The sequence below is a fragment of the Plectrocnemia conspersa genome, unplaced genomic scaffold (assembly GCF_051122295.1).
Source record: "Plectrocnemia conspersa isolate PC_06_02 unplaced genomic scaffold, ASM5112229v1 ptg000002l, whole genome shotgun sequence".
Taxonomy (NCBI): domain Eukaryota; kingdom Metazoa; phylum Arthropoda; class Insecta; order Trichoptera; family Polycentropodidae; genus Plectrocnemia; species Plectrocnemia conspersa.
The window spans coordinates 5535529-5563151 of NW_028277166.1; the positions used below are offsets into that span (position 1 = coordinate 5535529).

General features: G+C 26.0%; 1 protein-coding gene across 4 annotated transcripts in view; it reads right to left on the reverse strand.

The window, feature by feature from the left end:
- Positions 1 to 27623, reverse strand: part of exp (expansion) — a 174203-nt gene that overhangs the window by 53018 nt on the left and 93562 nt on the right. For all 4 annotated transcript variants that reach the window (XR_015812599.1, XM_088205016.1, XM_088205015.1 and 1 more), the window contains 2 exons: positions 26544 to 26691; positions 2693 to 2850 (listed from right to left, as the gene is read on the reverse strand). Coding sequence is in view for 3 of the 4 variants with exons in the window: in XM_088205016.1 (XP_088061142.1) it covers positions 2693 to 2850; positions 26544 to 26691 (306 nt within the window). In the remaining variant the exon portion in view is untranslated. The remainder of the gene's footprint in view (positions 1 to 2692; positions 2851 to 26543; positions 26692 to 27623) is intronic.

Sequence of the window (27623 nt, forward strand, 5' to 3'; positions counted from 1 at the left end):
TGTAATTAATTTAATTTGAACTATTGATTGCTACGATAAAAATAAAATAAGCACCAAAGTTAAATTAAACTATTGATATAAAAACACATTTAATTTAGTAGTGTCTGCTTTTTCTTATTTTTATCACTCATAATATCAAAGGTAGTTAGTTTTTAGAGGCAGAAGAACAGTTTTTAATGTTTTTTAATATTTAGCTCACTACTAATATTCTTAACATTATTTTCAATACTTTCACAATAAATCTTTAGCTAAAGACAGTTAAATCAGTACTTAAATTTTTGTTTATTCATTTTCTATTTTTTAGTATATATTATAACAGGTTTTAAATTATTTTACCTTGCTAACGTTATATTTTTATTTTTCATATTGTGTCAAAATAACATGATAAGAAAGCTGTAATATATATTCTAATTAAAAATATAAAAAATATCTAAGTAAATGTTCCAGAAAAAAAATATATATTGCATCTAATTTTTTTATAATACTGTGAATGACGTTTCATTATGATTATTTTATTTATAAAAATGTGCTAACCAAAAGTGCTTCAATTGTTTAAATTTTATTATAAAAATTGACCGTCCAATACCCGTGCGCTGGCTTGCTGCGGTACCTCACAATAGTACAATATAATAAAATAAAGGGACGTGTTTTTTTTTTATTAATTCAAATTAAGTTACACAATTGAACTCTAAAGAATGCCAATGCTCATTGTTACGACTTTAGGAATTTACCAGGACACGTTCACTAGGAAATAGACCCAAGTATGACCTTCTACTCGAAAATTCTTCGACATGTTTAAGCGACGAAAGGCCATAGTGACGACATGATCCAAGAACAAAAAAAAAATCAGTGACGCCTCATCGAGAACAATGTTGGCGCAACGCAAATTGCTATCAAAGAACCAAATGTCACCAATCGATAGACACGATTGGATCTTTTAAAACGCACCCAAAGGTCGCTGCTTTTCCGCCGAGCGAACGCGAAAAGTGTCATTGAGTTTCCAATCCGGTCGATTTTCCCTTCCACACACACACACACACATCCGCCGATTTTTATTATTTTAAACTAAATAATTTACGTTCGTGCATTAATTATTAACTGGTTTAATTAAAAGGTTTGGCAACTGGCGCTTAAGCGCCAAATCGTGACCGCTTTCGGTTTCGTTCTAGGTTGAACGCAAAATGGTCAATGAACATACCGATTGTGGTTTTACTACAGTTTCAACGATTTCCAATCGTTATTTGATTATATAAGATAGTACTAAATTTTTAATAAAAAGTATATACAAAACGATCGATGAGATATAATTAACCTAAAGTGGAAACTGACAATGGGCGGTACTTCTGGTTAAAAATGAATTAATTTGAGATTAGTGGTTCCAAAAATGGTGTAGAAAGTAAGGGCCCGATTTTAGAAAGTGAAAATAAATAGAATATGTAATGAATGTGCCTATATGGAATTATGGAAAATGCTTTCATATACATATATACAATTTAAAAAGTTATATTAAAATATAAACTTAACATTTCTACATAAAATCTGTACCAAATATTTTTTGTCAATAAATATACGAAATTTATAATTATTTGCGTGCAACTAAAATTAAATCCTGTATTTAATAAATAATGACGTGGCACATTTAAATGTAGCCCTAGAATATTTTTACACGTGCCTTTTGCGTTTTAAATATTTTTTAAATAATATACAACTTTTCATTTGTCGGTTAAATGACTTATTTTAATGTAATCTGACAAAATGATTAAAATATTTATGCATCAAATTAAGATATTGAAGATAGGCTATATATAAGTGCGCCATATTAGTAATAAGAAAGAATATTTGATAAGAAAGTGATGCATTGTAATGTAGCTCAATCACTTAATTATGATGTCGATATTTTAACGATAGAAATCGAATTTATAATTAAACCATAAATTGAATAGTTTAAGTTGAACATTAGCAACTTACGACAGTTTTAGAACCACAAAACTTCTAGACGCATTATGGTGGCAACTCTTGACATGATTTAGCAGTCACGGATTTGCTAGCAGCCAGTTATTTTCACTGACTAGATTTAACCGATGATAAGGAAATCGAACACGCAAGTCGTGATACGTTTGATCTGCTATTTCATAATGCTTACAAACACATACATATATACACCCAATCACACAACAATAGAATTTAACTGTAGTATAATATATAAATAAATACAAGCAATAAAAAATATGAGCGGTAATGCGATAAAAACGCCCACGATTTTTATATCACACATTATAATAATAATAATATGACACACGATTGTTTATGGCTTAAGACAATGCGTTGTCATGACAACCGTGACACACATTATAACGGTAGTAGTAGAGATTTTTAACCTTTTAACAGGCGATTAATGAGAGATTAGTGTCATATTAGAGCTTAACTATTATCGATAGGCTTTGTATTGCTTTGCAGCGATGATTGTTATTGTATGATAGATTTCAAATACGTAATGTATTAAAATTAAATTATTTATATATAAAAAATGTGTAACTATGATATAATGTGAATGAAAATCAGAACGGCTCGTAACATCCTCTCGACGAAAATTCAAGGTTCGATTTCGCAACGCACGAATCGTCGAATTGAAAACTAATTATTTAATTAAAACGCGATTAGTTATGCATATATTATCAATTAAAAATCTAACCTCATTCCGTCAAATCCGTCGTCGGATCCATTTATTGTGAGTACGGGTGCACGAGCGTAAGCTTTTGCAACCCTTCTGTTTCTCTCTAAGACGATGACTTTAGCCCAAATCTCGTCGTCGATTTGGGTCCATTTGTCTAAAACTTCTTGGATGTGTTCCTGAAATATAAAAATATATATTATTATAACGTGAATAATTTAAAATATAACCTAATATAGACTAAAATATAAATACTTAAAAAATAAAAATAGCGCTTTTTTTCTACATGGATGGATAATAAATAGACATTATTTTTTTAATAGAAAAATTAATACCTATAGTAAGCATATTAATAAGTATTTGAGTTACATCAAGATTTTTAAAATATATGTAAAATATAAAGATTACCTTATGCTATCTCAAATACTAAGCTCTTAATACAAGCTCAATATTTGTGTTCATATATTCATGTACGTAAATATATATTTTTTTATTTTTAATGTTTTATAAATTAAACTGTTCTGTTTAATATTAAAATCACCTAAAAATAATGTTTTTGTATATGTAACTATTAAACAATTTAAATATAAATCATAACTTGTAAAAATGCACAAAACTGTTAAACTGTTGCTTTCTAAATTAAACAAATATAAATAATCTTTTATTTTCAGGTATTTTTATAGTGAATGAAAGATACTACAAAAAACTTTAAGGCAATATTAAACACATTTTAAATTACTAATACAATTGAAAAAATATTTGATAATGTGCAAAAGCACCTTTATTGATTTTAGTTGAATTAAGTATATTTGTATCTATTTTTATGCATAACAATTTTTGATAAAATAATTCAACTTAGGTGACGCACTTAAGAGTAGCCTTGATATCTTTTTTTAACGTAGGTTACTTTTAAAGAGACTGGATTTTTACAACATTCCTAATATTTTTTTAATACCATAGATTTTCAAGAATAATACAAACGTATTTAAAAATCTTATAAAAGTGTTTAAAATCAGTTTAATATATTTTTATAGTACAATATATATACTTGATTAAAGTTTTTTATTATTATAAAATATTATTTAGCTCTCTATTTTATTTAAGAGTGTGTTTTTTAAATTAAACTCAATAATCTACAAAATTAAAAAGATTTTTAAGAAAATAACTAAAATTGTTAAAAATACAACACAAATTTGTTAAAAATACAGTTTAATTGCTATCTATAATACAATGTTTTATACCACAATTTAAAAAAAATTTTAACATTTTTTATTTAATAAGTTAATTTAACACATTTTTTTTAAATTTTAAAAATATTATGTAGCTCTGAATAATTTAATTTGTTTTAGTAGTTTCATAATAAATATTTAATATTTAATTAATTAGTATTTATTTGAAGTTGTGTTTTTTACATTAATCATAATAATCTACAAAATTAAAAATATTTATAAGAAAATGACTGATATTGTTAAAAAATACATTACAAATTTGTTAAAAAAAAACAGTTTAATTACTGTATATAATAAAATGTTTTAAAACATAATTTTATTAAATAATAAGTATATTCTACAGTTAATTTAACACATATTTTTTTGCACAAAGATCAGACAATTTCATTTAAATTTATTTATATTTTATTTAAAGCTTCGCTTTTTGGATACGATTGACTTTATTTTTTTCTGGTTTTTTGATTTTGTAATTTTGTTTGAATTTAGTCAGTATTTTTAATATATAGTCAGAAATTTAAAATTTATATTAATACGTAATCTGGTTTCTTAAATTAAATACAACGTTTGTAAATTATATTAGTTGGTATTTTATTTAAGAATGACAATATGTGTTATTAAACATTAATTAAAAATATACGTAAAAATTAAATAATTAATTTTACATAAAATTTTTTAAATAGTATTTATTAAAAATATATTTAAAATTGATAAAGTTTTGTAATTATATTATATATGATACAATAATAACGCGATTAGAACTTTATTGAGAATTTATAAAAACAAATATTGATCGTTTGTAAAAAAAGCTATGAACTATTTTTATAAAAATAATTATTAATTATCCATTAATTACCACAAAGAGCAAATAACTTGTATAAATTTGAATTAGTCTATAAAGCGTATTTTTTATATTTTTTCTGTATTTTTTAGTGAGTTATTTGGTTAGATTTTGGTCAATAGTTTCAGTAAATAAAGAGTAACATTAATAATTGGTTAGAAGTTAAATTATTGAAAGGTCTGTTTTTGTGTATTAAAAGTAATTTAAAAATAAATATTTTAGTTTAATATAATTTAACCAAATGTTGATATTTTAACAAAGAACAATAATATGACTTGATAAATAATAAATAAAATGCCTTCGTAAAAATCCAATATAAAATATTTTTATACAAAAATAAGATGAACACAATCTTTATAGTATTATGTAAGTGAAAAAATAGTTTTTGTATTGCCACAATAACGGAGTAATGTCAATAATCAGAGCTTTACTAATCGTACTTAAAAAACATAACTTACTTTATCGGTTTAAATAAGCTATATAAAAGTTCATAGTACTACTCAAATGTTTGATAAAGGCATCCTTAAAAGTAGCCTATGGTTAGTTTATTTGGAATATATATTTCTTTAATGCGTCTTTATATAATTAACCGTAAAATAATATATGAGACAAAATAATTCGTTACGCTCTCATTGATCGAAACACGAGATTCTCACGCGGTATCGAATTATATGCGGAATTGTTCCACCATGAAGGCGAATATTTTTTGTGCACATTTTTGTGCACATAATTACGTATCATAAATAACGTGGCATTCGTAAAAAAGCGATTAAAAATTATGCATAATAATTGAGTTGAATATATATTTAATTAGACAAACACATTTTTTGTACCGGTAAGAAAATTTCATATGAATATTAATTATTTGTATGCAAAAACTATTTGAAGTGAGCGTACAGAAATTTGAAAGCAAATATTTTCACTACACTTTCTTCTCTAATATCATGCAATTCATCTGCATTGTCTAAAAAAAATTTTGGTGGATATTAACAGATTTGACCAAGTGTAAAAGCCTTTCTTTTAGGGTTTTATTGTATGCGTGCGTTTGAGTGGAACGTCTTAATTGCCATCAATCTAGATCTAGATACGATTTCATTTGACTCTTCTTTATAAAACCAGAATGTGCAATCTCAATCGCGATCGTTACAGTTGTATCATATATTAATACATATGCAGATACGACTTGACGTTTACTGCATAAGATTGCAGCATCAGACACGTTTGACTGTTTCCAAACACATTTACGACTATGTTTTACTTGGCGATGGTTGTAAATTACATTGTTAACGATGCGTTACACGCGTTCGATCTGGTGTGAAGAGTTATACAAGGATCTTAGACATTGACACGTGACGTCGATGCGAATCTCACGTTTTTTTTGTATTTGGATTTGATGAAAATGTTTGCGATCCAATTAAAAAAATCCAGGGTCGCCGCCAAAAAAGCGGGTCATGGTGCTCTCGGTAAAGAAAATCTTATCTTGTTCTGTGTGTGAATATCGGCCGCGTGGTTAACGAAGGAAATAATTATTTTTCGTGGTACTCTCGCTTTTGTTCAACAGATTTAGTTAACTGCCAAAGTTATTTTATTTAATATATACAATTCTATGTACTTAAAAATATATATATATATATATCATACTATATAACAAATTAAACAATATATAAAATTGTTAAAATTAATTATAAAAAATATATATATATACAAAAATTATTATATAATATATTTATATAAATTAATAATTATATAGCAATTTATTGGTATAATCTATTGAATTACATATACCATATATTTAAGGCTACTAATATTTAATCATTTAAATAGTTACAAAATATTTAATTAAATAATTACACTACTAAACAATGTAGATATTATATATTTTTAATATATCTTTATAATAAGATAAATAATAGAATTATTTAAAATTGAGGTATTTATGTAGTTACTTTTAAATGTTTCACCTAAGAACTATGCTACTTTTTAATTCATGCAATTACTTTTGCTTTTAATCTAAAATATTTTGTTTTTATTATATACATATTATAAATAATCATATTCAAATATAAGAAGAAAATAAAAATATAGCTAAAAATGTAAAAAATACAGTTATTATTTTTTTATATACTACAAGAAAAAAAAATTGTAGTAAAAAACAGAGCTATTTATTTGTATTGATTTTTATACTGAAATTTAAATTCATATAATGCCACAAAAAACTGTATGTTAAATGTTTCTATATAAGAACTTTGTATAAATTAAGATTTATTAGATTTCTTATTTATAAAATTTACACTAAACCTGTAAGTGATATCAACGCACGATTTTTGAAACCCATTTATAAATTACATATGTATTTTTTTTAAATGCACCTTAAGAAATTACTAAAAATAAAATAATCATATATAGATTTACTAATGTTTTATTAGTATTAGGAAAGTGTGATAAAGGTTTTATATTATTACTAGGGATATAAATAAAAAATAATAAAAAATAATCAGAATTCAAGCGATTTTTCTCGAGAGGTTAAACTTAAAAAAATGCTTTTATGTGCACCTAAAGTATTAAATACTTTATAAACAATGACACAAAGTTTTTATATAAGAGTTATTCAATTTTTAAGCTCTTGGGTTTTTTAAAAATAGAGTAGGCGCGAGACTTCTATGACGTTGAATCAAAAAACTTTCCCTAAGCTTATTAAATATGTTTAGGTACACGATGTATAAATAAAGCGATGTTTTAAAGTAAATTTAGTTATAATATGTCTAACAAATGTTTACTCAACTATGATTAAAAAGTTTTAAATATAAATTATTAATCAAAATTAATTTTTTAATAAAAACGTAGAATAATATAAATGACTTATTATAGTTTCATTATCATATTAAAATATAATAATTATACACAGCAACTATAACAATACTTAATGTGAATTATAATAGCAAAAAAATTAAATTTCTGTGTATTTTATATGATATTAATAATAGTTCTAATATTATATTTGTATATTAATAAAAATATTATAAGAAATAATAAAAATGTGCGTACATATATAACAATAAAAAAAATACAGTAATTGACTTTCTATAAAACTACGACAAAAAATAAATAAATAAAAAATACACCACAGCAAATTGTTTATAAGTGATTTTTTAATGATAAAACAGACTAGAGCTTAAAATTCAGTTGTATATTAATTAAATACAAGTTTAAAAAACATTTAATGTAATATTTTACATATTATTTTGCAGTTGTGAAATTTTTTTTAATGTAAAAAAAATAAACACATATTTACAGGCTATTTTAAAAGCCTTACTAATACTTAATTAATACATAACAGCTTTTAGTTATTTTATATTTAAATAAAAATTGCAAAATTAATACTTTACATATGTGTTTAAATATGTTTTATAGTTTTACTATAAATGTAAAATTTGCGTATGAAACTTATTAGGAACACATTAATATACTTTTTATACAGATATTTTTAAATTTATAAACCTCTATAATTTGCTAACGCTTTATATTAGAATCATTAAAAATTTTTAATTAAATCAAAAGTTATTTGCGTTTTTTATGCACATAATTAAACAATGAGATAAAATCAACACTACGCCGACTCGTCTTCTTCGCTTTCGTTATAGCGAATATAAATGTTTTTTTGTACATACATTTTTTAATATTGAGTTTACGGTATTAGTTGTAATTTGGCCCGGCACGCAAGGTACAGTAATGTGTACCGACTGTGAAGAAACTAATGACCGGTTCGAGCAACAGTATATATACACGATGTTGTAGATGGGCTCGATGTTGAACGACAAGATAAATTGGTAGGCAAAGTATTAGAGATTTGATTTATCGACCTTTTAGAATTTTTATTGTATTTAAATTGATACAAAATATGAAGTGGCTTTGATTAAACGGCGCAATAATTGAAGGTGTTTGTTTTTTTCTTTGTGCTTAGAGACGGAAAAGTGAAAACATATCATATATAGATTGATGGATCTGTTATATAAACGTATTTATGCATGTACATAGCAATACACTTCGTTTTAAAAAGGGTTGAAAGTAGGTCATGACAGGTGGAAAACTTTAAAAGTATATTCCATACATAGGAAACATTTTATTTGTTGGAATTAATAAATTAAAAATAATATTTCATCATTATTTTATTTTAGCATTGACTGTTATGTATTATATACTACTTAATTTAATTAGTTTTTTTAGCCTAAATCTAATGAAACTCATCCTTATTTTAAAAAGTGACACATATTTATCTATGTGATATCAACGAACGAATTTTGAAACCCATATGAAAAAAAATTGTATTTTTAAAAATACAATATAAAAAAAATATTATAAGTTTATTGATACTATAAAAAATACATGACATGAAAAAACTAATAATAAAATGCTGGTAAGAATAAAACTAATTTTTTATTACGATTTAAAAAAAATCGTTTTAAAACGACATTGAAATCGAAAAACTTTTATTGGGCTCACTAAATGCATTAAGGTTTATTGTGATCATATAATAAAATAATTTCTAAATATATTTTAAGCTGTGTAACTATTAATTATAAATAAATTATCAAAATAAATTTTATCGTCATGCGGTCAAGAGACATCGACGCACTGAATTTCAAACCTGTCTACATTTTTACTCGCATTAATTTATCATTTTAAATTGACACTCTATTTTGATAGATCATTAATAAGTATAAATTCGCGTTGTATAACTTGCCACCCGTTCACTACAATCGGCATTAATCATAGAAACCACACGTTCGCGTTTACGGGGATACAATTGATTTATATTTACTATAATCTATTTTCAAAGCTTTAGAAATCGTTTTGTGCAATGCACTTTCCCTTTTAGCGTCGTCCAACTGGTGCAAGAATCTGTTTAACAACAACTACCATTGCAGTAACAACAGCAACGGCAATGCGTTATATCATTACATTATATTTAGATCTTGGTATGAAATTTTAATTTATCGCACGAGTGACGCATCTAATGGTCGGCATTATTTACTTGATAGACTTGTTCGCTCTTGCGCCTTGGGTCATATACCATAAGGGTCATTAGATCGAAATGAATTTATTAAAATGCCTCATAGAGATATAGAAAATATTTATAGAAGCAATCAACTATGTGGCATGCCAAGTCAACAGGGAACAATGCAATTATACTTTGTAAGACTAAGACTTTATTGGAATCGCTTGCGAACGGGTATTGCTCGCGTTGGTATTTTTCAAAGTATAGTTGCATATGAACATGCCAAAATGAAATTGTTATTGTTATATTATACAATCGGATTGCGTAGGTGTGTTTTTTCTAGGCATGCATTTATTTATATGTCGAGAGCCAATGAGGGAGATGAGAGAATTGGCGTCGGAGAGGAGACACTGGTATGCATTGACATTTAAATATCAGAAGCAGGCAAACTTTTGTATTACATTATTAAATAAATAAGTCGTATCTATCTTTAAAATCAATAAATTTTGTAGTTAGTATAATATTTAAATTTTGGTGTAAAGTAAAAATTAATGAGTCGCATAAAATAAGATAGAGATTTTCCTAAAATATATAAATATAAATATTATTGTATAAATTCATATTTATTAAACTATATATATTTTTAAAAAGCACTTTGTAATTTTAATAAATAATCTATATTTTTTGGGTACATAATATTGTGTAATTTTGATCAGTAACTTAAATAAATGATCAGTTGTAATTTTAAATAGTAAGCACTAGTCTGTTAATAATTACATAGATTTTCTTAAGAAAAGACTAATTTATTATATATGAAAAATATATTAAAAGTTGAATAAAACATTAATAAATTAGTATTTGTCAATTACGTTTTTTTTACAAATGGTAGATTTTTGGATATCTATGATTTTATTTTGTTCTCTATGTTTTGATTTTGCTTACAGTATTAATTGATAATAAGTAAAATATAATTTTACTGAGTATATTTAATGAGCAATTTTTTTAATAATATTATCTCTAATAATCTGTAAAATATAATAGAATTTTAAGGTAACGACAATGTAATTAAAAAATAAATTGAAACTGAAACTAAATCATTGTAAAACATTTCGATATTTTTTTCCAAAACGATCGGTTTATTAAGTTTTTATTTATATTGATCGGGAGAACTATTATTTAATATATGTTAAATTATGTTACTCTAGTGTTTATGTTTTAAAATAAATTAGTTATATTTTAATTGATTATTGATAATATATTTTAACAAAGATGAAATAAAAAGCTTTGTAAAAATTAAATTTAGTAAATATTTTTATACAAAAGTCTAATAAAATATTATATCGAGTTATCGACTAATTTAAAAGTTATTAACTATTTGTCAAAAATTGTATAGCAAAAAGTGATCAACCACTTATCAAAATTTTACTTTATTAATTTAATAATAATTAATGAATAATCATATATTTACCATATTACTGACATTTTTTTGGGGATATTCATAGGCTACTTTTAAGTGAGCCACCAATTTTTTTCAGATATATTAACTAATTGTTTTAATTTTAAACTTTTATCGTGAATTTGTATCGACAGTATAGAGCCCCTGGTCTGACAAAATGATTACCATTTTTTACGAAAGAGAAAATGGAGGTCATAAGATCGAGACATAGTTATTACGAGCCACTTGCTCGATGAGAGTACAAGTGACTTTGCCCGACAGTACATTCGTGCAACGAAAGTGAGAATCACTTTCGCCTTGACAACTTCTTCTAAGCCGTTTTACTTTAGTTAAACGGAAAATTAACGAACCGTTAAGTCAATTTGTCAAACGCGCGTAACGGCGCTTAGTCTACGTCTACTACTAGATTCGCCATGGGTATTAAAACTTATTAGCACCACATATTATTCTAAGCAAATATGGTCTAGTGTTATAATAAAATATATAACAATACATTACTGTGAAATATATACATATTAAAAAAGCAATGATTTTTTGGACTCATTAATAGTTTGATTGAATGAAATTATTTTCTTGTTCATTTGAACAAATACAAAAGTATGAATTTCGTGGTATCAGATTTCACTGCGCCATCAGCGAAAGTCAATTGCTCAGATTGTTACCGCAGCATCCGCCGAGAGAAACTTTCGATAATAATAAAATTATATATTGAACAATGAACAATTTTATATGCATATTTGAACACGTGTATCTATCGAAATCGACTTATATAAAAAACGGCAATTTTTCACTTATATAATAATTCTGTGCACAACGCCCATTAATTATATTTTAGCCATCACAATTATTTAACTGAATAAAAAATATATCCAACTAAACAGTTTCGACACGAGTTAACCATTGAAAACTCTGTATACATATCGCCGATATAAATCACGCCTTTAACTATGGCGTAGTTTTTCCTAATACGAATTCGCGTTATTGTGAAATTTTCTTAGGCGTAATTTTAAATTAGTTAACCGAGTTACCGAGAACGTCATTACGCTTATGAATAATGAGCGAAATCTTTCTGGGTTGAAAATACTTTAAAAAGCCATTTGTTGGAAAATTAAGTAACCATGAAAATATGATTACGAATAAATATATCAGTACAAAAAATTAAAAGAAAACAACGTTGACACACATATATTTTTTATATGTAAAAAAAATATTTTATATACATTGTTGTACAAATGTCATTGTTCTACAGTGTTCGTATAAAAGTCCTTGTACAACATACATTGTTATAAATTTTCTCATAGAACGATATGGTATTTATTCTTATATAAATATATGTGTGCTGCCAATTATATTATTATTAAATGTATATATGAATAAACGCATTATCTTAAAACGATACAAAAACATATCATTGAATTATATTGTTAATATGATTTATAATACAATAATTTATTGCCTTGATTCGTTTTTATAATTGGTTGATATTTTTAAAATAAGCTACATATATAATATGTTTTGTCAACCATATTATTTTTTTGGACTGTACAGTATATTAAATTAATTTATAAATGGAAGAACTATATAATAAGTTAGGACATTACTTAATTATCTTGCATCAAAGCAGAAAAATATAAAAATAAAATAAGCAAGCGTAATAAATAGTACATTAACTATAGACAACACGTATTTTAATAAATCAATTAAATATGTTAACTCAATATATAAGTTAAATTATTTTAATCGAACTCAATTTTTTTGTAAACTGTTATCTATACACAATACCTATTTTTATTGGTAAATAATAATAACATCTTCAATAACAAGTATAGATTAAAATTTAATTATCATAGGTAAAAAATAAAGAGTAAATAAAAACAGAAGCCATTTTTAAATTGCATAGACTTATTTTAGAATAAAAAAAATAAAAATAAGAGATGTAAAACAGAAGACTTTTAGAAGATTACGATTACATTATAATTACTGCTAATAGCTTAAGTTCATAAGTCCAAATTATTTAATATATCTGCTTTGTTCTCACGATTCTATATATGCAATAAAAATCTTACATTTTCAATATAAAAAAAAATATATAAATATCTGTTCTATCGGAAAAAAGTATATTTGCCAATGAGAAAAACCAGTTGTAATAAATATATAAATCTTACAATATATTTCAATAAATTTAATTAAACTACACATTTTTTATTCTTTGTGTAAAGTTGTCTATAATAAATTGTTATTCACTTATATAGAATAAATGGTACAAAATGTTGTATTTGTACCTAGAAATCTCATTGATATATTGATTTGCTTAAACATAATTTTGTTAGTGACATCACATTAAGAAGACAGACTAAAAATTATTTTTTATTACTAGTGCAATTGCTTTACTAAATATATTTTTAGGTAAAGTAAAAAAATATTAAAATATATAATCCATAATAAATCACAATTACAAGATATACTAAAAATTTTAAGTATGTCAAAGATTTAATACATTGAAAATTACGGAATTATTGATGCTACAGCAAATTAGAATATGTTAATAAAATTTATTCAAAGGTGTTTTTTTATATAAGATTCAAATTTAAACTAATTTTCTAAATACGTAAAGCCACAATAAACCTTACTTATATTTTAAAGTATACTATCTGTATTCAAGTAGACAGAAATTTGTCAAAATTGCCATATGTAGGTAATAAGACAGACTTAAACAAGTTTGAAAAATACATTATGTTACGTATAAAAAAATAGATAAATATCTATAAAATAATTATATATATATTATATAATAGAAAATAGGGTTATTATTGCTTATATATATTTAATAAATGATAATATTTACTTAAATCATGATTGGTAAACCTAATACAAAACTAATTAATACTAATAAAAATAATAACGACACATTTTTCGTTTTTGATTGAGCTCATATTTTTATAAAATGCGTATATTAATTTTAAGCCCGTTAGAAGCGTAGTTTGTATTTTACAGACAAGTATGGATGATGTATAACGTTTTCTATATTTTTTTAAATGACATGACTAAGAATTTGCAATATATTTTGCGTAAATGTTAGCCTAAAAGGTAAGATTTTACGTTAAAATAAGTGATACAAATATTTCCAAGAAGGTTGTGAAGATGCTGAAGATAAAAAAGAGATGGACTAGCACTTAGTATACGATAAATTACCGTTAATAAGATAAATAAAGAAGTAAGCATATTTCAAGGTTTATACAAATCATTTTTGACTGACATTTTGGACATGTAACTGTTTTTTCATTAAAGACGGTATCGAATTTTTTTTGAGCAATTGTTTTGTATAGTCAGTATTGATTAAAAATAGCTCTAACGCATTAAAACAGGTAAAAAATCATAAACGTATGATTATAATATCGAAATTAAATTATATTAATGGAAGCAACCTGAAGAGCTAAGAGCAAAAAAATCACGTGAAGTTTGATCGAATGATAATGTGCTCCTTCTGTTTTTTTAAATTGTAACACTATTAATTTTAAGCACTAGGCTTAATAAAGTAATGTGTTCTACAATTTTTTTGTGGATTGAAATAAATTCTAGTATAATATATGTTATTGTATCACATTAAACCTATTTATAAATTTTATCGATAGTAACACGAAACCCAAAAAAATTTAAATCGTATCCTGACACATTAACGATCCTCAGACATTTTTTCTTTTCTTTTTCCTTTAGCAATCTGAGCCTTTTATGGCTGTCGCACAACGGCCGTTATCTCGTCCGATATTCTGACCACCGCCAATATCGCATACACGTTAACTTTAAAACACACAAACCAGTTTAAGTTTTCACTTCGCGTGCGCGAGCTCGCAATGATAAATAACCTATACCTTTTTTTCTTCAGATTTTTATTTTTATTTATTTATCCCTTATCCTTGCGGGGCATTTCCTTGTTCGTCCCGATGTATTTATGTCCCTGGGCCGCAGCAGTGCAAGGTCGTAGCCGTTTCCTGGTGCCCGAGAGGCGAATGAACCGCCGAATGTAGGTACAGCCGACATTACGGTTTCGTTGTTATTAGTCTTATGTAATGGTCCATCTGTGGACATAAATCAGGACTCGTTTGTTCGAAATATGCACGAGATGTTTTTTATCTTCATGTTTATTTTTAACTCTGCAAATGTATCGAGATGGCATGCGGACAGGTGGCGTTTGGACCTGATAAACATCCAAGAGGAAAATGTTCGTTATCGTGTCGAGAACCGTTAAGATTATATCTCCGCGTGTTAAACTATCGACGATTATTGTAAATTTAACAAATAATTATATTAGTAAGTGCGTTTCGTGTAAACGTTATACAATAAGCGATAAATTGAGGATATTTCTTAGGTTAAACGTAAGTAATTAGTCAATTATGTAAAACGTATAAATTAAATATTCAAAATTTAATTTTGGATTCTAAGGTTCAAGCTTTTATATTTGTTTCCTAATTTTTCTACTTAGTTTTTCATCATGAACGTCACTTGCTTTAACTTGGCTATTTTTCATAATTAAAAATGTATTAAAAAAACGCTCTTAATAAGAACACGTTAGATCAAAAAATCAGATACGACCTTCAAGATTTTCTTTTAAATCATCTCACATAATATTCACATTGCTGATAATTAAGACAATAAAGCCATATTTAAAGACGTTACGAACACTCGTATCATACAGAACGCGAATCCAAAAAAAGTAAAAAGACATGCGCTCCGCATAGCAAAGCTGAGCATCCTCCATGTCTTATTGCAAACTTAAGCGACAAGTCTACTAAATTTCCACCCTTGATTAAACGTCACTCTTGCCAAAACTATAAGATAAATCTATAGAGCAGAGATCACCTACAAATTTGACGCTGAAAATTAGTTGTCTATCGACTACTTCCACAATGACCTCAATTATTTTTATAAAAACAGCGAATCCGAATTTGTGCATATGACTGAAACACTTTCATATCATCAGTATATAATAAATTGCCGCATAAATGACATTAATAGAACAAAGGACCCAACTTGGATCACTGTAGTACTCCAGATCAAGCAAATTACTCGTCAAATAATTAACGTCGGCCTAAGCAAAGTTAGCCTAGTCGAATAATTTTTGAACTTAAGTAATACTACAATAAACTAAATTTTAGAATTAAGGGATGCTGACACTGCCATTGAGAGGTATAATATGTGTACGTAAAACGACGCGGACGAAACCGGTGTTTCTGGTCCACTACAGCCTGCTGACAGGATGGTTTAAATTGTACTTATCATTACATTTAAATAATCAAGGGGAACGAATACTATTTTTATTGTATAATATATATCCGATATTCACATAATTTAGTTTCATTCTAAAGGTACTATTAAAACTGATAATTAAATCAAGAATCTGTAATAAAATTTAAATAAATTATTATTGTATAAATAAATACCGAAGGATATTATTTATTATATTCCTTCTCTTTTAAATGTTTAGTAGTATAATTTTAGATTATGTGCGATTCTGTACCACTAATTAAAGAAATGATTTAATAATTTGCTTTGAGAAGCATAAGAACAAAATCATGGATTTTTTACTAATAGTATTTATATTAGGACATATGATTGGGTCATTTATAATTTTAATTAATTATCTTAATCTACTACTTTGGGATAAAAAATCAAAATTGTCCTGATTTTAACATATAGACAATAAAAATATTATGCGGAATAAAAGCCACAACATTCAACTTGAAAAGCAACGACTTATACATACACCATTGATCTATTTTCTATGGTATAGGTTTATGAAATACATTTAGATGTATGATGCTTATTTTATATACCATACATGAAAAGTTTTATTGCTACATAAAACACTTACAAGCACTATTATATAAATAGAATAAATAATATGTATAGTGTAGAAATTATATTTAATTTATTAGAATAAGTTTATCGAAAAATTATTAAATATTATTAAATGCAATAATAAAATTTAGCCTTAGTACATTTCCTAGCAAAAGCATATGTAGAAAATTGTATAATAAGTTATTTTAATTTACAATGACATATGTTCTTATCAAGATTATGTTTCTCTTGCAAAAAGATAATTCTCGAAGCAAATGATATACAATTTAGATATCTTTGTGCGTCAAAGAACGAAATGCTCTCGCTCCAAGTATCGCGCAAGGTCTACTAGTATCACCACACCCAATATCGGTGCCATTCTGCATTTGCAACGAGCTGCATTAATTTTTAATGCAATCCATAACTCAAGGGCTGACTAACAATGTATTTACAATACTTTATAATGCAGTGAATAAAATAAATCCGTTTGATTTCATTACACGGATCAAAAGCTCGCGAGATACACAGACGCCGCAATAATTTTTCTTTTGCTCTTCCGCGTTGTATGTAATATATGTTTTTTTTTGCTCCAGTGAAAGATTATAACGACGTTTTCGCCCTGACATTCTGGTTAATAAGTCTTAACAACGAGAAACGGTTTAATAATAATAATGTAAATATTGGTTCGAGGAATAGCGGGTTTCGTTGTTTGGCGCGTCGGTGTCTCCGCACGCGCGTGTTAATAATTTTTAATCCAGTTTTTACGGTTAACTTTTGGGATGATGTATCGTTTCGATTATGATACTTAAAATATGAGCATGTATTTTACGGTTGAATACGTTAATTGGGCGATGACTTTTTACTGTGCGGGAGAGAAACATTATTGATTTAAACAAAATATCTATGAATTATTTAGTTAATAATCAGTATCGTAAGCTATAATTGTGTGTTACAGAATAAATAATTTTAATTAAATATATCCAGCTAATTAGCTGAAAAATTATTTTAAGAAACAAATATTAAAATGAAATAATACATACAATGTTTATTAATATACACATATATGCACATACATATATAATTTTATGCTGGCGCTATTTATGTATTTATCACTATTGTATAGTTTATTGCAAGATTTTAAAAGCAAATATCAATATTTTATTATTATTTAAATATTAAAAAAAAATTACATAGATTAAAATAAAATAAAATGCGAATAGTATATTATATATTAATTATAATTGAGAAATTATCGTTTTACTCAATAAAAACTCAACAATTAAAATCAATATCTTTCTTGGTACAAATAGCAAAATATTCCGTATAAAGCAACGTAACCAAATATAACAAAAAACTGTAGATATAAGCCAAAAATAAATACAGCAAGGGAGTATGTATAATACATTATTTCATTATTAAAAATCATCGATTATTAAAATAATAATATTAAAAAAAAACTGTAGTAATATTTTTATTAAAAATTCACTTTACCTTATAAATCTATATTTATATTTTAGAGCGCATAATTGAATATATCATTTGGTTTTTAAGCTCCATAATTGTATTATTTATAGTAAATTAGAAAGAAAAGATTTTTTTCACTGTTATAAATAACTCTTTTATTTATCAGATATTTGAGAAAAAATTGATTAAAATACACATTTTAATTTTTTAGAATATTTATAATATGCTTGAGAATTAAGATTTACATATATTATGTATTTAAATATCTAACGAAAACATAACAGTAAAATGCCTAAATTTAATTGATTGAATGCATCATATTCTATCATAATTAAAATTATGAAAATATAACGGAAAATTATTTTTAAGTAATTTATAAACACTAAAGCGTTGAAAAACGATAAATTCTGTTTAAAAATACCAGTAAATTTTATACAAACACAATATTTCTGAAAGAAATACCTCTTATAAATAATGATTAATAGATTTTCATCTTAAATTTGTTAAAATACTACATTATTATGTCAAATATAATCGTTAACTCTATCATATATATATACAATTTATTTTTGAGTACTTTAAAAACGCAAAAGTAATAAAAAATGGTAGATATAATATATAAAACACAACAGTAGGAGAAAATAAGCGTTATTAAGTTTAATTTAATTGATTAACTGCATCATATTATATCATAATAAATAATTTATTACCTTATAAACGCAAAATCTAGTTATAAAAATAAATTCTGCCTGAAAAACTAAGATCAAATATAATTAAATACCTATCATAAGTATTGTTCATATATTTTTTATTTTATACGTATTAAAAGTAAAACATAAAAAGTGGGGAAAAGTATAATATAATCGATTAACTGCATTGCATTTTATTATAATTATAACTATAGACAACTCTATTATAGAAATAGGTGATAATATAAAATATTTCAGAGTAATTCTAGATAAAAACATTGTAATTACATATTAAAAAAATAGTTATATTATCCAGAATGAAAAATAAGTTAAGTTTAAACACAAAAAAATCATATTGCTCCATTTTACTAATTGTGTAACGATATTAGATATGCCTAATAAATTAGATAAACAAATGTTGGAAAAATTACAAAATAAGGCAGTGAAGTATTTATATTATATATATAAGTTAGAAAATTTAGAAAGTATTTAATAAGAGGTACATAAATTATACTTGAAATAAAGAAAATTTAAGGATAGTTAGGTATAAGAAAACGAGTACGGCCTGGAGAATTATGTACGGAGGTGTGAATTTGTAATAATATTACTCTTAGGACAATCTTAGGGTTTTTAAATGGAATAAAAAACATATAAGTTGATTAATAAATTAATTATAATAATAAGTCCTTTTTTTCTGTTCGTGCTGTATATTATATGTATGTTAAGTTAAAATTTGTTTGGTATTTGGTAGTAAATAAATTAATAAAATAGAATAAAATAAAAACAGCGAAAGCGTTTAAGAACAATAGATATTGATAGAAAATTTTGATTGAATTTATAAAGAGCACAACATCTTTTTAATACTAATATAATTTATAATTGCAAAATATTTTCATTGTATATATGAGAAAATTGTAAGAAAAGTTTGCATTACTAAAATTTTATTAAAAATCATATATAAAATATTTTTACTTTTATTAAACTCAAAATTTAAAAAATGATATATGCTGCTAAATAAAATAATGTTATATAAAATAAGAATAATCTAGTTTATTATTGTGTTATTATAGGTAAACTTTTTAGTGAAAAAAATATTATAAAACCTTTATCATTACATTGTGCATTTTTAAAAACATGAAAATTGGATTAAAATATTACGTAAGTGGCAATTTCTTGATATATAATTTAACATTGAACTCAATTTTATGTAATTTAATATTTTTTATCGCTCTGATATCATTTATACCTATGAAGTTCACGTGAGCGTAGGCTTGAATAATAAAAAATATGATTGTTAAATTACAGAACTATACCTAGAATTGAAACCCACATTATGTTATGTCAGTCACCTTATGATTTCTGTGGGCGAATCACCTGATACTATTACATCTATTCTTTTAAAATATGTAACAAATAACAATATATCGCAAAATGATTTTATTCTAACAGAAGAAGGACAAACTTGATTAAGAGATTAAATAATTAGCATAATTTTTTGAGTGAACTACATTTATACAAATTAAAGAGAGACCACATTCTTGTATAATGTACGTATACATGTAATATGCATTAATTTGCATTTAATACATATTTAAAACTATTGCTTCTAAAATATGAATAAACATATATTATTTTAAAATTTAACACAAATGATACACAAATTGAATTATAAAATACTGCGTTAAAAGGTCAACAAAAGCAAAAGTCGCTGAGAAAATTACATTTGACTCCTACGCCCGTACGATAATTGATTCGTTTAAGTCTACATATATACAAATAAACCTTATATTATATGTATCGCAATTCACCCTCAAGGACGTATTTGTATTATATTCAAGCCGCGAGATGACATAAGACAATACTAAAAATAATACAACTTCGCCTATTCGTGTATGCAAATTTTACACTGCTGACATTTGAGAGAGGACCAACCAGTAACCTTATTCAAATTAATTTAGACAAATCCACATGCCAACGTTCAATACATAATATACATAACTTTGACTCATGTATTATATTTTAAAAACAATACAAGAACAGTAAATATTATGTACATCTTCGTGGGCTGTTAGTTCCACGTTTCGTAAAGGTCGACATTCGATCTTTAACCTTTGACGGAATCGATTGTGTTTAACTAATCGCACAAATTCGGTCGTAAATTGAGGTAGATTGTTTCATTTCGATATACACACGACAATACGTAGTACGTCGATTTATTATGCACATTTTTTACAATATCATTTTGAGAAAGTGAAAGTGTGCGTGTCTTAACGCCGATGCATATTTTTGTAATACTCTATAGCGTTCTCGATGGATACATATTTTCTATTCTAACGTGTTTATTTAAATTTATTAATAAAAAAGTGATGATACGATCACGTGATGAGATTGTGTTACGTATTAATTAATGACATGCCATAAATTATATTATTCAAGATAGAATTTTATTGCTTATTAATATTATATATTTATAACATAATATTTTAAAGTAGCCTTGCAATGGACATACATAAATAAAAAACACAAAAAATATATTTTTTCCAAATGCGATATATTTTTATTATTATATATTATTTATAATCAAGTATATATCATATTTTTATTTTTGTGATCCTAATGTTATTTTTATATTATTATTAAAATAGTTAATATTTATTATAGGATCATATAATTAAAAGTAGTCTGATTTTTTAAAGAAAAAGTTGATTTATGCATATGTACATACATTTGGATATATAGTTACATATTGATTACAGCTAAAGTATATTTTTATACTTGATGATAAATTAATAATAATTTCTGTAATTTTTACTCATGTTTATATCCTATTTAATGAACCATATATTTTAAAATAAATTTTAGAAGAAAAACCTTCAATATTATTGCTCATGTGTTTGACATTTATATATTTTTTCATCCTAAGATTTTTATATTAAAAAATTGAAATCCTTGGCACTTTTTAAAAATCGCCATCGATCATCCATCGCCAGAGTAATATTTTCCCAATTCAAAAATCACACAAAAGTCAACCGGTTTTCGGACATTACGCCCAATCGGCTAATTTGATATTCTAATTCGTTTAGCCAAAACCAGTTTTCGCCCCAGCCGACTAACTAAAGAGGTTACATTTGCGCTCGGTGTTAAATACCAAAGCACAAAATTCTATCAAAGACGCTTTTTTTTCCAACATGATATTTTAATTTCGTAAAAATCGGCCTCAAGCAGGTGAGACCAGTTGGCAATGGACACAGAACCGAATCCACCTGCAGCTCGGATTCGTCTCTGAGATGGAAAGTTGACGAAACGACGACTGTTGCGAAATCGATCGTAAAGAGCGAATCTTGTTTTTATGCTCAAGGCTCAATCAATCTCGGAGAAGTGCACGAAAAGTGCTACATGGAGCATATTCATGTTATTAAAATGCGTTATTCTAATCATACGCTGAAAATCGTATTTCATTCTTAAGGTACATTTAAGGCTACGCTTTTCGCAAACTGTCATTCGTAAGTGACGTTGATTGATACATAACACATTGCATCGACAAAATACAAGTCAAAAACAGTTCACTGGTCCACTTATCCTTTAAGGCTCACCTTGAAACTGCCCACCGAACGATAACGGTCCTGTATGTATTATATTATAACAATTACAAACGGCAGTCAAAGCCTCGTTGGTTCTTTACGTAACGGTTGTGCAATTAGATTTATTCATATGTGTGTTCGTACGTGTACGTAATACGTTGTGCAGAGTCACGTAACATCGTGACGGGCCCCGTGAGAAGATACGCAGGTCAACGGGTCACGTTAAAAATGGTCGCATCACAATTTCGCCTAATTTGCATACAATCCTGGACGAATTTTGTATTGAAAGAATTTCGGCATCGAACGAATTGATGGGAAAACGCGAGCGATGTATTGAGGAGATATTAATGCGCTACAAGCGGCAAACCCGAGTGAGAGTTAATTTTGAGCTAATAATGATAATGTTATGTATATATTTAGCGATCATAAACGGTCCTAAAAATAACTAAATGTATTTCACCGCTGGCGGCTTAATTCAAATCACTTCGATTATATCTTAGTTGACCATGTATGTACATTTTTACAGGTTAACAATTTAATTAAATCTCATTTTTATAGTATAGTAGTAATATTAAATATATTTTATTTATATCATAGATTATGAAGTCAAATACTGTTTGTTATATATATATACATATATTATTTGATTCTAAAAACCACAGAATTACCGTTTCTAAATAAATATGCATACGTTATATAAACATATAGCACATATTGAAAGAAAAACGTGAATAATATGCAAATATTATTTTCGTTTAAGGAAATTATCACATAAAAACCATAACCACTTTTACGACAAATCCTGCGCATAAATATAAATCAAGCTTCGATTCACATTACATAATTCTAATAAAAAAAAATGTTTAATACAACTATATAATCCCGTTGTTCTGATAATAAAATTCCAAAGAATTAAATCGCATAATACACACGTAGCCTCTTAGAAAGTCATCGTCCTTTTTGACCAGCGTAACGGAAACAGAGCTTATGAGGACACTGGTATGCGTAGGCATTTGCGCAAGTCCGATTTACGTACGTAATGTGTGAAAAATGAGACACCGAAGAATGCTCAAAGAAAATCCGTTCGCAGCATCCGCACGCTAGACGCAAACGAAATCGAAAGTTAACGGCGTTGGGAGATTGAACCGAGATTGAAAAAAAAAATGAGTTATAGTACGATTTTCTGTGTGCAATGAATAAAAGAAAAATCCCACGTGATGACCTTCAAGTTGAGGTCTGAACTCGCGACGCTTTATGTTAATCGTTTAATTAATGCGTTACAAAGCGACGTCTTCGATATAATTAACGCAAAAATGTTTTTGGATCAAGGATTGATTAATTGGTGTGTTTTTCATATGATTTATTATTATTTTTGGCCAGAAATGCATTTGAACCCTTATTAATAATAATTTGCTTTTTTTTATTATGTTAAGTATAAGTGTCTGATTAATTAGAGGTCCTTTCAAAATATTTAATATACGATTAATAAATAATAACAATTTATCATGAATTTTTTAATATCATAAAAATATGTATATAACATAAATTTGTGTATATTTTTAATGTAAAAATAAATAAATGGCGTAAAATAACTATAATGGATTTGAATTATTTTCATTGTTATTTCGATTAAAGATTTGTAATTTTTCGCACCTTGAATATCGTTTATAATGACATGTTTGAAAAAAATTCGTAAACGTCCTTAGTTTATAATTTTTTGGGTTTCTATTTCTAGTGGTTCTGACATTGCATTTTGATTAAATAGCAATATTTAATGCGGAATAATTTAGGATTTTCTCTACAATAGTTCTATATAATTTTATTACAAAAATTATGTAACACATAAATTACTTAATTTTTAATTTAAAGTTATGGAATATATATTAATTAAGATAATCAAATAATGTGATATTTTTATATAAATTTAAAATATCCTACTTAACCATTTAAACGATATCGCCGTACATGTACGGCGGTGTTGTTTGCAACTGTATATGAAATAATTGTATATAACTAAAAATAATCAGTATATTTAATCATTGTGGCAAAAATAATCATGCTTGAAATAATGCATATAGCAATATTTTATTTAAAAAGTAATTACATGCATCACTATATAACATATAGTTCGTTTTATAATATAAAAATAATTTACTTTACTGTAATTAACCCAAATATTATATTATGTATTTAAATTAAAAACTGATGTTATTAAATACTTTTTAAGAAAAAGTAACAATATTTAAAAAAATATTAATAATAAAATTTTAATAATGTTGCAAAAACAGTGCAAAGTTTAATACAGATTTATAGTATAAATATTTATATACATTGAATTGAAAATAAAAAATAAATATGGCATTTAAAAGTAGCTGGATAAAAAAAATATTTCTAATCTGTTTTATTGTTTATTTTTACTGAAATTTTAAGATTTAAAAAAAATATAGATATGCTAACCCTATTTAATATAAATAAAAGAAAATGGATTACTATTTGACATATTAAAAAAAGCAAAAATATAATTTTTAAAAATTTGAAATATGATTAAAACCATAAAAGGACTTGAAAAATTTATTAAAAAAAATTAAAAATATACTTAAACAAACAGCAATGAGCGTTTTTTTTCTGATATACAGAATTTTATATTATAAGATATTATTAATAATTTTAAAAATTAACCTTAAAAAAAAAAGTGGTTCATGTTAATTCAATGTGCGTTGAAAAAATACAGTTTTTTCACTAGACTCTTTAACGCTTTATGAAAATCGCAAATGCTTCATCCAGAAATAATGACTGATTTCCATACAAAAACGTTTTTGAATGCGTTGCGAAACCATAAGTCGTCGGCCATCAACAGTGTGTTTGTTTTAAACTTGGATGTCGGTCAACAATCAAAGTTGTTTGTTGCGAAACTTCTCCTTCCGCCGATTCTGTTCGCGGACGACTGCTGAGGATCCAGATTGCCGTTCGATATGCTCAATTGAAGGCAAAGTTATTATTTTATGTGTACGATCATATTTTACAGTAAGAGCCATTTTTCTCCAAAGCCTCTGAGACAGAACGACAACAGAAAATTGTGCGCGCTTATAAATCACGTTGCTTAAATGGAACAGTGTGATAGATGAGGCGTTAAAAATATGGTATTCATATTGCATTGTATCCTAGATTTACCACAGACAATAAGGCAACGTTATAAATAATGTTTTGGAATAAAAATATAATTTGCAATTGCATATGTAAAATATTATTAAATCTACGCTATCTAAGAAAATCATAATTCATGTTTACATACTGTTGGGCTTAATGCTTTGTTTGCAAATGTTTGCAAAGGCACTGAAGAAGATTGTCAAGAGGCAAAAAGCATATGTAATACCTTAAACATCTCATAGATTAGGGTCAATGATCATTATGAAAACGATTTTTTATTTTTAGATTCATTCATCGAGGAATAATACTGTTTAACAAATTAAACGTATATTTTATTATATAACAATGATTTTAAAGAATATTGTTTTATATATTATATGATACAAGATCGCCAGTAAAATAATAAAAAAAACATTCTTAAGCTGGAAAATTTACCTGCTTGATTTATAGCATTTTATACCGAATCTAAAGACGTTAAGCTAGATTTATTTCGACCACTCTTGATTACTTAGAGGGCGAATCCCAAAAGTCAAAAGAAAAAAAACTACATCATACCTGAGGTAGTGATAAATGATACTGTGCTCTTATAAATATATTGCCGGCCATATGATAATTTAAGAAAGGGAATTAAACATACCTTGTACAATTTGTCTTTGTGGTACCAAACGTCCTCTTCGTCTTCCATGTTTTGATTAAACGATTGTGTCAGATCGTCCCGTGACCGAGAAAGAATCCGTCTTCGCGAAACCATTTCGGAGGTCGCAGGAAACTCGAATGGACCCAAACTGTAAAAGAAATAATAGTTTTGATTAATATTTTTTCATATAAATAAGTACTGTGCATATTATGGCTAACTACTTTTTAAAAAAAGTTTATAATGTATTAAATTACCAACTAAGCTTATTTTAAATTTAAATATAATGTATGTTTTATAAAAAAATTGTAATAATTTATAAAAAATGATATATGGTATTATAAATAAATCATCCTCACGTCTAATCAGAATTTAGTATGTATACAAAAATACAAATTTAATCCCTTAAGAGCTTTGTATACCATTACTTATTTTAAAATATAGCCTTCTTAAATCTTTTCAGATATGAAAGAACATTGAAACCTTAACGTACATAAACCACAATTTTCATAAATATTTATTTATTTCTTTTCACTTCACGCATAATTTAAAGAGCTTCTAAATGCAAAGGTCCAATCTAGGCAAGATTTATTACAGCTAAGATAACGAAAGTCACTCTCGAGTGATATATGCGAAACGCCCATATGATACATAGTGTATAAAATCACCTGTGTGTGTCACAGGTGATTCCACACACGGGTAAAATTAGTACTGCTCCATGACCCTAATCGAATTGCGCAAAACGCCCATAAATCAATCAAACAAAAACAAATTGTTTTGTTGTTCTTCATACGTGGCAATAGTGGGTACGAACACAATCGAATCGCATTTTTATATGTAAGTGTGGGTTATCTTTGTTCCTGCGGATGAGGATGTATGTTCACTGAATGAAAGAAAACAACGGTGGAAGATTTTTTTATTTTTTGACCAAGGTAAGTGTATGAATGGGTATGAAGGCTGCTAAACCGTGTGGGTTAAAATTGTAAGGTTTACTTATTGCACGTATTAATTTTTGTCAAAGTGACCCAGTTATGTTTAAATATAATAATTAATATGCAAGTACATAAATACACGTGTTGTTTC